Below are 16,910 nucleotides of genomic sequence, written 5' to 3'. Positions count from 1 at the left end.
TCATTTCTGTAAAAATAATATTGATAAATACACCCATTTGTGTGAACTGAGTTTTTCTTTATTCAAATAACCCATCAGCATTACATGGGGCATAAAGGGGCAACTGATTTCTCTTCTAGCACCAAACACTGTACTGCAGCTGCTCTGAGCATGTGACCATAAGACACTATTACATAAGAGGTAGCACTATAGTCAGTCATTTATGTGACTAATGAGATAAATCTTACAGATATAAAAATTAAGATTCTGATGTCACATGGGCTAAATGCCTTATTACTAAACTGTGAACTAGTGCGCATTTTATTTATTACTTCTCTTATATAGCGCAGAAAAACATGTAGTCCCCGTAGTAATAAAGGTTTGCTGCTGCACATACACGATCGCCGACCCCTGTACCCCCTGTGGCTGAGCACCATGTGCAGTCTTCTTCCTCTGTCTTCTAGACAAATAGGAGGTGGTACCACTGGGTGTCTCTTAGTGAGACCGTCCCTGAGAGATACTAGTGCCACATATAGCAGCGGTACTGCCACTATACACAACCGTGCCCCTGCCGAGGGCTGCACTACCAGTCACGTTTCTGCAATATGTCACTTGAATGCGTGTAAATATTATTAGTAGATATGTAACATTACATCAGGCAGGGGACATATCACACACAAACAATAAAATTATATATATGTTTCCCCTTAGAACCGGTACAACGCAGACTCTTCTTCTCATAATACTGCTAATCCTGCTTATATGTAGTGTTCTCCTATGGATATGGAAATACAAGTGTCAATGTAAGTGACAAATATCTCATAGCATTCTTATTACCGGTATGCTGGTACAGGAAGCGCTGTGATTTGCTAATGGCTGTGGAATCTCACAACACACAAGATAATGATACCATTGTCCGCTGATTTCCTAGGTAAGAAGAAAGCTAATTTGGCCAGAGGTGACAGTACTGTGGTGGTAAGTGTTGTATGACATGGGAATTATTATTACTGACCAGGATCTGTAGCACTAACTATAGCAGAGGTGCAGTGAGCTGCACTGGGCAATACCCCTCTGGAATGCCAGGTAGGGTACAAAGAGGAAGGGTACCAGGTAGGATATGAAGATGAAGAGTCCCAGGTATGGTCAAAATAGGAAGAGTACCAGGTATGGTAGGAATAGGAAGAATACCAAGTAGGGTAGAAATAGGAATTAGGAAGGGTACCAGGTAGGGTAGAAATAGGAAGGGTACCAGGTAGGGTAGAAATAGGAAGAGTTCCAGGTTGGGTAGAAATAGGATGGGTACCAGGTAGGGTAGAAATAGGAAGAGTACCAGGTAGGGTAGAAATAGGAAGGGTACCAGGTAGGGTAGAAGTAGGAAGAGTACCAGGTAGGGTAGAAATAGGAAGGGTACCAGGTAGGGTAGAAATAGGAAGAGTACCAGGTAGGGTAGAAAGAGGAAGAGTACCAGGTAGAGTAGAAATAGGAAGGGTAACAGGTAGGGTAGAAAGAGGAAGGGTACCAAGTAGGATATGAAGATGAAGAGTACCAGGTAGGGTAGAAAGAGGAAGGGTACCAGGTAGGATATGAAGATGAAGAGTACCAGGTAGGGTAGAAAGAGGAAGAGTACCAGGCAGGATATGAAGAGGAAGGGTAGCAGGTAGGGTAGAAATAGGAAGGGTAACAGGTAGGGTAGAAAGAGGAAGGGTACCTGGTAGGATATGAAGATGAAGAGTACCAGGTAGGGTAGAAAGAGGAAGAGTACCAGGTAGGATATGAAGATGAAGAGTACCAGGTAGGGTGGAAAGAGGAAGGGTACCAGGTAGGGTAGAAAGAGGAAGGGTACCAGGTAGGGTATGAAGATGAAGAGTACCAGGTAGGGTAGAAAGAGGAAGGGTACCAGGTAGGATATGAAGATGAAGAGTACTAGGTAGGGTAGAAAGAGGAAGAGTACCAGGTAGGATATGAAGATGAAGAGTACCAGGTAGGGTAGAAAGAGGAAGAGTACCAGGTAGGATATGAAGATGAAGAGTACCTGGTAGGGTAGAAATAGGAAGGATACCAGGTAGAGTAGAAAGAGGAAGGGTACCAGGTAGGGTAGAAAGAGGAAGGGTACCAGGTAGGGTAGAAAGAGGAAGAGTACCAGGTAGGATATGAAGAGGAAGGGTAGCAGGTAGGGTAGAAATAGGAAGGGTACCAGGTATGGTAGAAAGTGGAAGGGTACCAGGTAGGATATGAAGATGGAGAGTACCAGGTATGGTAGAAAGTGGAAGAGTACCAGGTAGGGTGGAAAGAGGAAGGGTACCAGGTAGGGTAGAAAGAGGAAGGGTACCAGGTAGGATATGAAGATGAAGAGTACCAGGTAGGGTATAAATAGGAAGGGTACCAAGTAAGGGATGAAGAAGGGTATTAGGGAAGAGTACCAGGTTATGGTACTAGTTAGGGTTGAAGTTGAAAGGTTACCAGGTAGGGCAGAAGAATAAGGTGTAAAGGGAGAATAGGATGGAGACATGGATGGATGGATCCTTATGGGAAACCAACAGTTAGTGGAAGGGGTGAGAGGTGTAGTTTGAGTATGAGACAGAAAGGAATAGCTAGGTGATTCATGAAAGGACAGTCTCCTGGATACATTACTGAAGAAATGCAGAGTGTGAAGAAGAAGTTGGTGATCTCCAGCTGATAGATCTAGCAACCAATCAGATTCTAGCTATTATCTTCTAGAAGGTGCTAGTTAAATGGTTGCTATGGGCAACATCTTCACGTCTAAAAACTCTCACTTTAGTAAATATACCCTTAAGACTGGAGGGAAGGGGGGTCAAGGGACATTTGAGGAAGAATTACCTCACATAAAGGGTAGTGGATAAGTGGAATAGCCTCCCATCAGAGGAGGTAGAGGCTAAGGGGGATATGTATAAACAGATTTTTAAAAAATGAAAGTGATAAAAAGGATTTTCGTCTAATTTTCCCTATAAATAAGTATTGTGGGAATGTAAGAAAGTCTATCGCTATAAATTTCGCTATTTTATTTTAGTTGAACTCTGATTTTAGCTTTTTTCACTTTTTTTATTTTCTTTTATTATAAATTAATGAGACCCTTATGTGTCATTGTTTTATCATTTGTTACACAACTTATCATTAATTTTTTTTGGCAGCTTTTGCTGGCATTAATTATATTAGAGCATCATAAATCTTGCTGTAAAATAATTTTTATCTTGTTTTTTTGTGAAATAAAGTACTTATGTATAATCAAAATGACCGTTGGCTATTATACTGTATATAGGGGAAATCTAGTAACAAGGGATTTCTTTATTTTGAAGAACCACTAGAATTTTGCTTGTTACTCACGCAGAACGCCATCTACCATTCACTGCGCATGTCCAAGACTGAAAGAGATCCTTGTTATTTTTTTTATCGGAATATAAAAAAAATCAACTATGCAGTTATTTTCCCATTACCTAATTCAAAAACTAAAATGCGTAAATTATCACAAATCAGAGGGTTTATTCCCATTTCTGGCAAAAATCAATGAGAAATGAAACGATAAAAATAAGCAAAAAGATGGTGATAAATACACGATGTCTGGCGGAAAGAAACTGGATCTTTTAGCATTTTTTGATACATCAGCCCCTAAGACAGTAGAGCTATATAAGCATGCATGGGATAGGCATTAGGGTATCTTTACAAAGGGCTAAGGATCACATAGCGTTGAGGTTGCCAAAAGGGCAAAACAAGGGGCAGACTAGATGGGCCGAGTGGTTCTTATCTGCCGTCACATTCTATGTTTCTATGGGCTCTATAAAGCCCAGAATACTACAACTCTGCTGCACTGCAGTCCCTACAGACATGCTGGAAGTGTCTAATCCAGTCTGTGCCCCTGTATGAAGTCCAGGATCAGAGGTGGATCTATTGTGAAACTAATGAAACTTAAGCTTCAGGACCCTCAACCCTGGAGGAGCCCTGAAGCAATTTTATTTTTTAGTGAATTTTTCAACAAAATCAATGGAGTTATTTAAGTGTGTGATATTAAAATAAGGTTATTTTAGTGATAGAATCATAAGCCAATGGGTTGTAGTACTTAATATTGACCTTAGTATATGCTCTACAGTAGTGCATGTCGGGAGGTTTTCTGAATACCCAGAAACCACCCCTCGTCAACAGTACTGTCCGGCAGATACTCTATCTACAGCTCCAACCAGAGGATGGATCTTATGAGCTGGCTGGGCACAGAATAGAGAGCTCCTGTCAGTGTCACTGCTGAATGCAGTACTGGCAGGTGCCACTAGATGCTCCAATCTCCATTTGTGCTGTCCCATCTGCCAGAAGTTGGCCCTGCAGTGCTGACCACAAACTGAAAACTGAGTTGACCGAGGGATGCAATTCAGCTCAGAGGTGGGAGCACGCAGCGTGGGGGAGAGACCTGATTCAGGGGGATAAATAGCTGGGATCCTACAAAGAAAGTGAGTTTTTGGTTTTGTATGTGATCTATCTACAGTCTCACTCTCTCTGGGTTTTGTTTACATCTATCTATCTGTCTCATATCTATCTGTCTAATCTATCTATCTACAATCTCTCACTTTCTGGGGGTATCTATCTATCTATCTAATTACCTTCAATCTCTCACTCTCTTGGGGTTTCTCTATCTATCTATCTATCTATCTATCTATCTATCTAACTCATATTTATCTATCTATCTCATATCTATCTGTCTATCTATCTTCAATCTCTCACTTTCTGGGGGTATCTATCTATCTATCTTCAATCTCTCACTCTCTGGGGGTTTCTACATCTATCTATCTATCTATCTATCTACAATCTCTCACTTTCTGGGGGCATATATCTATTTATCTATCTATCTTCAATCTCTCACTTTCTGGGGGTATCTATCTATCTATCTTCAATCTCTCACTCTCTGGGGGTTTCTACATCTATCTATCTATCTATCTATCTATTTATCTTACTTTCTTGGGGTTTCTACATCTATCTATCTATCTATCTATCTATCTATCTTCAATCTCTCACTTTCTGGGGGCATCTATCTATTTATCTATCTATCTTCAATCTCTCACTTTCTGGGGGTATCTATCTATCTATCTAACTATCTATCTTCATTCTCTCACTCTCTGGGGGTTTCTACACCTATCTATCTATCTCTCTATCTCTCTCTCTCTGTCTGTCTATCTATCCATTTTGTCTTACTTTCTGGGGGTTTCTACATCTATCTATCTATCTATCTATCTATCTATCTATCTATCTATCTATCTATCTATAATCTCTCACTCTCTGGGTTTTTTTTTACATCTATCTACAGTATCTGTCTGTCTATCAATCTATCTACAGTCTCTCACTTTTTGGGGAGTTTCTACATCTCCACCATTTGGGCATCAAGGCCCTTTGAATTTTTTGGGATATTGCTCTATTGTTGCTAGTTACAAAGGGGCCCCAATAACAGTTCAAGCTTTTGGGCCCCAAAAATGTAGATCCACCACTGTCCAGGATAATTCAGACACTGCACATGTGAATCAGCATGGATGTTTTCACACCTCACAATATTGTTGTCCCCCTCTCCACCCTGGTGCCACTAGGTCTGCGGTGGGAAAATTAATTTAAATATATATATACAAACCGAAAACTCAGCACTCACCATTGTTAAATCACGCACCATAATGCATAGATAATGGGGATTTGGTTATTTCACAAGCCACATGCACCCCAGGCCTGGGAGTGGCGAGTGCAGTGGATTTCTGACTAATATATATATATATATATATATATATAAAATATACAGTACTGTGCCGTAGTTTTAGGCAGGTGTGGAAAAAATGCTGCAAGTTAAGAATGCTCTCAAAAATAGAAGAGTTGAAAGTTTAATTTTTAGCAATTAACACAATGCAAAGTGAATGAACAGAAGAGGGATCTAAATCAAATCAATATTTGGTGTGACCACCCTTTGCCTTCAAAACAGCACCAATTCTAGGTACACTTACACAAAGTCAGGAATTTTGTAGGATTACAGTCAGTTGTATGATTAACCAATCATACCAAACAGGTAATAGTGATCATCTTTTTCACATGCAGATTGAAACACAGTCATTAACTGAAACAGAAACAGCTGCATAGGAGGCTTAAAACAGGGTGAGGAACAGCCAAATTCTGCTACAAAGGTGAGGTTGTGGAAGACAGTTTCATGTCAAAGGTCATACACTATGGCAAGACTGAGCACAGCAACAAGACACAAGGTAGTTATAATGCAACAGCAAGGTCTCTCCCAGACTGGGGTTTCAAGATGTGCTGTTCAAGCTCTTTTGAAGAAGCACAAAGAAACAGGCAACATTGAGGACCATAGGTGCAACGGTTGGCCAAGGAAACTTAGTGCATCAGATGAAAAACACCATGCTTACCTCACTTTCAAAATCGGAAGATGTCCAACAGTGCCATCAGCTCAGAATTGGCAGAAACCAGTGGGACTCGGGTACTCCCATCTACTGTTGGAGAAGTCTGGCCAGATGTGGTCTTCTTGGAAGAATTGTGGCCAATAGAAACAAGGTCAAGTGACTCAACTATGCACAAATTCATTGGAACTAGGGTGCAGAAAAATGGCAGCTGGTGCTCTGGACTGAGGAGTCAAAATGTGAATATTTGGCTGTAACAGAAGGTAATTTGTTTGCTGAAGGGCTGGAGAACATGGTGGAGGTTCCTTACATGTTTGGGGCTGCATTTCAGCTAATGGAGTTGGGAATTTGGTCAGGATTAATGGTGTCCGCCATGCTGAGAAATGCAGGCAGGTCCATCATGTAATACTATCAGGGGGAATCTGATCAGCTCCAAATTTATTCTGCAGCAGGACAACAACCCCAGACATATAGCCAATGTCATTAAGAACTATCTTTAGTGTAAAGAATTACAAGGAGTCCTGGAAGTGATGATATGGCCCCATAGAGTCCTGATCTCACCATCATAGAGTCTGTCTGGGATTACTTGAAGAGACAGAAGGATGTGAGCAAGCTACATCCACAGAAGCTCTGTGGTTAGTTCTCCAAGATGTTTGGAACAACCTCTCTGACAAGTTCCTCCAAAACTGGGCAAGTGTACCTAGAAGAATTGATGCTATTTTGAAGACTAAGGGGTATATTTACTAAAGTGAGAGTATTTAGAAGTGGAGATGTTGCCCACAGCAACCTATCAGATTCTACTTAACATGTAACTAGCACCTTCTAAAATCTGATTGGTTGCTATGGGCAGCATCTCCTCTTCTAAAAGCTCACTTTAGTAAATATACACGAAAGAATGGTCACACCAAATATTGATTTGATTTAGATTTCTCTTCTGTTCATTCACTTTGCATTTTGTTAATTAATAAAAATAAACTATTACCACTTCTATTATTGAAAGCATTCTTACTTTGTATTCAGACCCAGTCGCTAAGTTGCGTTCATTCGCTCTGAGCGATTTTCGCCCATCTGGGCATGTGTATAATTCAGTGCATGTGCGCAAGCCTGTATTTGCAATGTGATTTTGGTTGCACGTAAGTCACTATCAGGTCGCTACTTTGAGTGACAGTGGCAGTTTGTTGGTGGTAACAGGGAAAGGTGCTTGTAAATGGGGGAGTGGTGTTGTGGACACAGGCATGTCAGGCCGCCAAAATGCCATTTAAAGGGCGTGCATAATTAGCAAAGTAGCGTCATTGTACATGTCACCTGCATGTATTTCAGCCAGCGCTGATCGCTGTGCTTGCGCGGGTTAAGGCAACCTTAAGGGCTGCGAGCAGCTGTGATGGCTCTCGATGGTCCCGATTAATCCTACATATCCTGGAGATGACGTGTGTTGCGAGTGGCAAGGGGCGTCTTTATACACTTGCGAGCGCACTTTGCCGTAGCTCGCTAAAACATAGTGCGCGTCCTGACGCGACGCAGTTTGAGCACTTCATTTACATATGCGTCCCCTTTTTGCCAGAGAGCGACCGCTACTTGCGATCAGGTCTGAATGAGCTCCTGGATCCAGTGATGAATTCAGGTGTGTGTAGGGAGATGATCAGGGGGAATGCTCCCTGAAACCAGTGTGGGGCAGTGTTTCCAAAAATGAGTCCTCAGGGACCCCAGCATGTTTTACAGATCTCCTAGTTGGTGCACACGGGGTACTCAATACTGGCTGACACTTTTTGAAAGATCAACAGGTGAAATAAATTATTTCAATTATGATACTGAGAAAATCTGTAAAACATGCGCTGTGAGGGGCCCCTGGGGCCTGGAGTTGGGATACACTGATGTAGGGCACAGGGTAACAGACAGTGCAAGTTTGCAGGCTACGGGCAGGATGCCTCCCACCACTCATCGCAAGCATAACCATGTGTATAAGCTCCGCCACATAGGATAGATCTCCTGGTAAGAGTTTTCCTTTGTGATAGAAGCATTTCCGGGTTTATGACCCATAAGTCCTTCTGTACGTGTGTATAGTGACGCTTGCTCACAGGGGGGGTGGGGGGCTGGTGGATTCCTCTCAGCACTAATAGAAGCCCATAGGCTTTTATGGAGCAATGCCTGCCACTTCTAAGCCCCAGAATATATCACATTTCGGAGCATGGTGCATTTGCCGTAAGTGACCAAACCTCAGAAAACATCATTTTAAAAGGTTTGACCACAAAATCTGAATTTGCTGAATCCCACCCAAGATGAGCAATGCGGTTCATTCACATTTCACGGCTTATGTGAGCTGGTATATAGGACCGATGTGGACAGACCTTTAGATTTCATTCCTTGCTGCCCCTCCTGTGATACTGCGGAGTTGCAGAGCTGATTCTGAGTGGCGCACATAGTGGCTGTAAGTGCTGGCAGCCACGGAACACAGATTACTGCCTTATGCTAATGTGAGGGTCCTTAGGGCTAGTCTGGGGGTCCGTGTGCCTGCTAGCAGAAACCAGTACTGCCCATTAATGTTACACAGCTGCTGCAGATGCCATCATTGGTATCAGCAGGTGCCCCATCATGCTAGCTACAAGGGATCCCTAGGAGACAGGCTTCCTTCACCTGTATGCACTGCTCAGAATCACATGGGGCTCTCCATACACACTCATTAAACACCTATGACACTCCCATAACACACCTATGACACTCCCATAACACACTCATAACACACCTATGACACTCCCATAACACACTCATAACACACCTATGACACTCCCATAACACACTTATAGCACACCTATGACACTCCCATAACACACTCATAACACACCTATGACACTCCAATAACACACTTATAGCACACCTATGACACTCCCATAACACACTCATTACACACCTATGACACTCCCATAACACACTTATAGCACACCTATGACACTCCCATAACACACTCATTTCACACCTATGACACTCCCATAACACACCCATAACACACCTATGACACTCCCATAACACACTTATAGCACACCTATGACACTCCCGTAACACACTCATAACACACGTATGACACTCCCATAACACACTCATTACATACCTATGACACTCCCATAACACACTCATAACACACCTATGACACTACAATAACACAACTATGACACTCCCATAGCACACCAATGACACTCCAATAACACACCCACAACACACCTATGACACTCCCATAACACAACCACAACACACCTATGACACTCCCATAACACACCTATGACACTCCCATAGCACACCTATGATACTCCAATAACACACCCATAACACACCTATGACACTCCCATAACACAACCACAACACACCTATGACACTCCCATAACACACCTATGACACTCCCATAGCACACCTATGACACACCCATAACACACCTATGAGACTCCCATAACACACCTATGACACTCCCATAACATACCTATGACACTCCCATAGCACACCTATGACACACCCATAACACACCTATGACACTCCCATAACACACCCATAACACACCTATGACACTCCCATAGCACACCTATGACACTCCCATAACACACCCATAACACACCTATGACACTCCCATAACACATATATGACACACCCATAACACACCTATGACACTCCCATGACACACCTATGACACTCCCATAACACACCTATGACACTCCCAAAACACAACCCTGACACTCCCATAACACACCTATGACACTTCCATAACACACCTATGACACTCCCATAACACACCCATGACACTTCCATAACACACCTATGACACTCCCATAACACACCTATGACACTCCCATAACACACCCATGACACTCCCATAACACACCCATGACACTCCCATAACACACCCCTGACACTCCCATAACACACCCTTGAGACTCCCATAACACACCCATGACACTCCAATAACACACCCATAACACACCTATGACACTCCCATAACACAGTCATAACACACCTATGACACTCCCATAAAAACTCATAACACACATAGGACACTCCCATAACACACTCATTACACACCTATGACACTGCCATAACACACTCATAACACACCTATGACACTCCAATAACACACCAATTACACACCTATGACACTCCCATAACACAATCATTACACACCTATGACACTCCAATAACACACCCATAACACACCTATGACACTCCCATAGCACAACCACAACACACCAATGACACTCCCATAACACACCTATGACACTCCCATAGCACACCCATAACATACCTATGACACTCCCATAACACACCTATGACACTCCCATAACATACCTATGACACTCCCATAACACACCCATAACATACCTATGACACTCCCATAACACACCTATGACACTCCCATAACACACCTATGACACTCCCATAACACACCCATAACACACCTATGACACTCCCATAACACACCTATGACACTCCCATAACACACCTATGACACTCCCATGACACACCTATGACACTGCCATAACACACCTCTGACACTCCCATAACACACTCCTGACACTCCAATAACACACCCATAACACACCTATGACACTCCCATAAAACACTCATAACACACCTATGACACTCCCATAACACACTCATAACACACCTATGACACTCCCATAACACACTTATTACACACCTATGACACTCCCATAACACACTCATAACACACCTATGACACTCCAATAACACACCTTTGACACTCCCATAACACACTCATAACACACCTATGACACTCCCATAAAAACTCATAACACACATAGGACACTCCCATAACACACTCATTACACACCTATGACACTGCCATAACACACTCATAACACACCTATGACACTCCCATAACACACTCATAACAAAGCTATGACACTCCAATAACACACCTATTACACTCCCATAGCACACCTATGACACTCCAATAACACACCCATAACACACCTTTGACATTCCCATAACACAACCACAACACACCTATGACACTCCCATAACACACCTTTGACACTCCAATAACACACCCATAACACACCTATGACACTCCCATAACACAACCACAACACACCTATGACACTCCCATAACACACCTATGACACTCCCATAGCACACATATGACACACCCATAACTCACCTACGACACTCCCATAACACACCAATGACACTCCCATAGCACACCTATGACACACCCATAACACACCTATGACACTCCCATAACACACCCATTACATACCTATGACACTCCCATAACACACCAATGACACTCCCATAGCACACCTATGACACTTCCATAACACACCTATGATACTCCCATAAAACACCTATGACACTCCCATAACACCTATGACACTCCCATAGCACACCTATGACACACCCATAACACACCTATGACACTCCCATAACACACCCATGACACTCCCATGACACTCCCATAACACACCTATGACATGCCCATAGCACACCTATGACATTCCCATAACATACACATAACATACCTATGACACTCCCATAGCACACCTATGACATTCCCATAACACACCCATAACACACCTATGACACTCCCATAACACACCTATGACACACCCATAACAAACCTATGACACTCCCATAACCCTCCCCTTGACACTCCCATAACACACCTATGACACTTCCATAACAAACCTATGACACTCCCATAACACACACTATGACACTCGAATAACACACCCATGACACTCCCATAACACACTCATGACACTCCCATAACTCACCCCTGACACTCCCATAACACACCTATGACACTTCCATAACAAACCTATGACACTCCCATAACACACACTATGACACTCCCATAACACACCCATGACACTCCCATAACACACCCCTGACACTCCCATAACACACCCATGACACTCCCATAACACACCCATAACACACCTATGACACTCCCATAACACACTCATAACACACCTATGACACTCCCATAAAAACTCATAACACACATAGGACACTCCCATAACACACTCATTACACACCTATGACACTGCCATAACACACTCATAACACACCTATGACACTCCAATAACACACCCTTTACACACCTATGACACTCCCATAACACACTCATAACACACCTATGACACTCCAATAACACACCTATGACAATCCCATATCACACCTATGACACTCCAATAACACACGCATAACACACCTATGACACTCCCATAACACAACCACAACACACCTATGACACTCCCATAACACACCTATGACATTCCCATAGCACACCCATAACATACATATGACACTCCCATAACACACCTATGACACTCCCGTAACACACCTATGACACTCCCATAGCACACCTATGACACACCCATAACATACCTATGACACTCCCATAACACACCCATAACATACCTATGACACTCCCATAGCACACCTATGACACTCCCATAACACACCCATAACACACCTATGAGACTCCCATAACACACCTATGACACTCCCATAACACACCTATGACACTCCCATGACACACCTATGACACTCCCATAACACACCTATGACACTCCCATAACACACCCCTGACACTCCAATAACACACCCATAACACACCTATGACACTCCCATAACACACTCATAACACACCTATGACACTCCCATAACACACTCATAACACACCTATGACACTCCCATAACACACTTATTACACACCTATGACACTCCCATAACACACTCATAACACACCTATGACACTCCAATAACATACCTATGACACTCCCATAACACACTCATAACAAAGCTATGACACTCCAATAACACACCTATTACACTCCCATAGCACACCTATGACACTCCAATAACACACCCATAACACACCTTTCACATTCCCATAACACAACCACAACACACCTATGACACTCCCATAACACACCTTTGACACTCCAATAACACACCCATAACACACCTATGACACTCCCATAACACAACCACAACACACCTATGACACTCCCATAACACACCTATAACACTCCCATAGCACACATATGACACACCCATAACACACCCATGATACTCCCATAACACACCCATAACACACCTACGACACTCCCATAACACACCAATGACACTCCCATAGCACACCTATGACACAACAATAACACACCTATGACACTCCCATAACACACCCATTACATACCTATGACACTCCCATAACACACCAATGACACTCCCATAGCACACCTATGACACTTCCATAACACACCTATGACACTCCCATAACACACCTATGACACTCCCATAACACCTATGACACTCCCATAGCACACCTATGACACACCCATAACACACCTATGACACTCCCATAACACTCCCATGACACTCCCATAACACACCTATGACACTCCCATAGCACACCTATGACACTCCCATAACACACCCATGACACTCCCATAACACACCCATGACACTCCCATGACACTCCCATAACACACCCATGACACTCCCATGACACTCCCATAACACACCTATGACACTCCCATGACACTCCCATAACACACCCATGACACTCCCATAACACACCCATGACACTCCCATAACACACCCATGACACTCCCATGACACTCCCATGACACTCCCATGACACACCCATGACACTCCCATAACACACCCATGACAGTCCCATAACACACCTATGACACTCCCATAACACACCCATGACACTCCCATAACACACCCATGACACTCCCATAACACACCCATGACACTCCCATAACACACCCCTGACACTCCCATAACACACCCGTGACACTCCCATAACACACCCGTGACACTCCCATAACACACCCATGACACTCCCATAACACACCCATGACACTCCCATAACACACCCATGACACTCCCATAACACACCCCTGACACTCCCATAACACACCCGTGACACTCCCATAACACTCCCATGACACTCCCATAACACACCTATGACACTCCCATAGCACACCTATGACACTCCCATAACACACCCATGACACTCCCATAACACACCCATGACACTCCCATAACACACCCGTGACACTCCCATAACACACCCCTGACACTCCCATAACACACCCGTGACACTCCCATAACACACCCGTGACACTCCCATAACACACCCATGACACTCCCATAACACACCCGTGACACTCCCATAACACACCCGTGACACTCCCATAACACACCCGTGACACTCCCATAACACACCCGTGACACTCCCATAACACACCCGTGACACTCCCATAACACACCCGTGACACTCCCATAACACACCCGTGACACTCCCATAACACACCCATGACACACCCATGACACTCCCATAACACACCCATGACACTCCCATAACACACCCATGACACTCCCATAACACACCCATGACACTCCCATAACACACCCGTGACACTCCCATAACACACCCGTGACACTCCCATAACACACCCGTGACACTCCCATAACACACCCGTGACACTCCCATAACACACCCGTGACACTCCCATAACACACCCGTGACACTCCCATAACACACCCGTGACACTCCCATAACACACCCGTGACACTCCCATAACACACCCATGACACTCCCGTAACACACCCGTGACACTCCCGTAACACACCCGTGACACTCCCGTAACACACCCGTGACACTCCCATAACACACCCGTGACACTCCCATGACACTCCCATGACACACCCATGACACTCCCATAACACACCCATGACACTCCCATAACACACCCATGACACTCCCATAACACACCCGTGACACTCCCATAACACACCCGTGACACTCCCATAACACACCCGTGACACTCCCATAACACACCCGTGACACTCCCATAACACACCCGTGACACTCCCATAACACACCCGTGACACTCCCATAACACACCCGTGACACTCCCATAACACACCCATGACACACCCATGACACTCCCATAACACACCCATGACACTCCCATAACACACCCATGACACTCCCATAACACACCCATGACACTCCCATGACACACCCATGACACTCCCATGACACTCCCATGACACACCCATGACACTCCCATAACACACCCATGACACTCCCATGACACTCCCATAACACACCCATGACACTCCCATGACACTCCCATGACACTCCCATAACACACCTATGACACTCCCATGACACACCCATGACACTCCCATAACACACCCATGACACTCCCATAACACACCCATGACACTCCCATAACACACCCATGACACTCCCATAACACACCCATGACACTCCCATAACACACCCATGACACTCCCATAACACACCCATGACACTCCCATGACACTCCCATGACACACCTATGACACTCCCATGACACTCCCATGACACACCCATGACACTCCCATGACACACCCATGACACTCCCATAACACACCCATGACACTCCCATAACACACCCATGACACTCCCATAACACACCCATGACACTCCCATAACACACCCATGACACTCCCTTAACACACCCATGACACTCCCATAACACACCCATGACACACCTATGACACTCCCATGACACTCCCATAACACACCCATGACACTCCCATAACACACCTATGACACTTCCATAACACACCCATGACACTCCCATAACACACCCATGACACTCCCATAACACACCCATGACACTCCCATGACACTCCCATGACACACCCATGACACTCCCATGACACTCCCATAACACACCTATGACACTCCCATGACACACCCATAACACACCTATGACACTCCCATAACACACCCATGACACTCCCATAACACACCTATGACACTCCCATAACACACTCATAACACACCTATGACACTCCAATAACACACCTTTGACACTCCCATAACACACTCATAACACACCTATGACACTCCCATAAAAACTCATAACACACATAGGACACTCCCATAACACACTCATTACACACCTATGACACTGCCATAACACACTCATAACACACCTATGACACTCCCATAACACACTCATAACAAAGCTATGACACTCCAATAACACACCTATTACACTCCCATAGCACACCTATGACACTCCAATAACACACCCATAACACACCTTTGACATTCCCATAACACAACCACAACACACCTATGACACTCCCATAACACACCTTTGACACTCCAATAACACACCCATAACACACCTATGACACTCCCATGACACTCCCATAACACACCTATGACACTCCCATGACACTCCAATAACACACCCATAACACACCTTTGACATTCCCATAACACACTTATTACACACCTATGACACTCCCATAACACACTCATAACACACCTATGACACTCCAATAACACACCTTTGACACTCCCATAACACACTCATAACACACCTATGACACTCCCATAAAAACTCATAACACACATAGGACACTCCCATAACACACTCATTACACACCTATGACACTGCCATAACACACTCATAACACACCTATGACACTCCCATAACACACTCATAACAAAGC

The 16,910-nt window shown here is 44.1% G+C and overlaps 1 protein-coding gene across 1 annotated transcript in view; it reads left to right on the top strand.

Annotated features, from left to right (window-relative positions):
- The window catches only part of LOC148474249 (uncharacterized), a 137,499-nt gene that overhangs the window by 24,541 nt on the left and 96,048 nt on the right, over positions 1 to 16,910 (top strand). The window contains exons 3-4 of the mRNA XM_088458898.1: positions 691 to 782; positions 911 to 954. Of these exons, the coding sequence (XP_088315024.1) occupies positions 691 to 782; positions 911 to 954 (136 nt within the window). The remainder of the gene's footprint in view (positions 1 to 690; positions 783 to 910; positions 955 to 16,910) is intronic.

The sequence above is a fragment of the Taudactylus pleione genome, unplaced genomic scaffold, assembly GCF_031769625.1.
Source record: "Taudactylus pleione unplaced genomic scaffold, aTauple2 ptg000862l, whole genome shotgun sequence".
Classification (NCBI taxonomy): domain Eukaryota; kingdom Metazoa; phylum Chordata; class Amphibia; order Anura; family Myobatrachidae; genus Taudactylus; species Taudactylus pleione.
The sequence above is the reverse complement of the archived record's forward strand: the minus strand, read 5'-3'. Positions and strand labels throughout refer to the sequence as shown.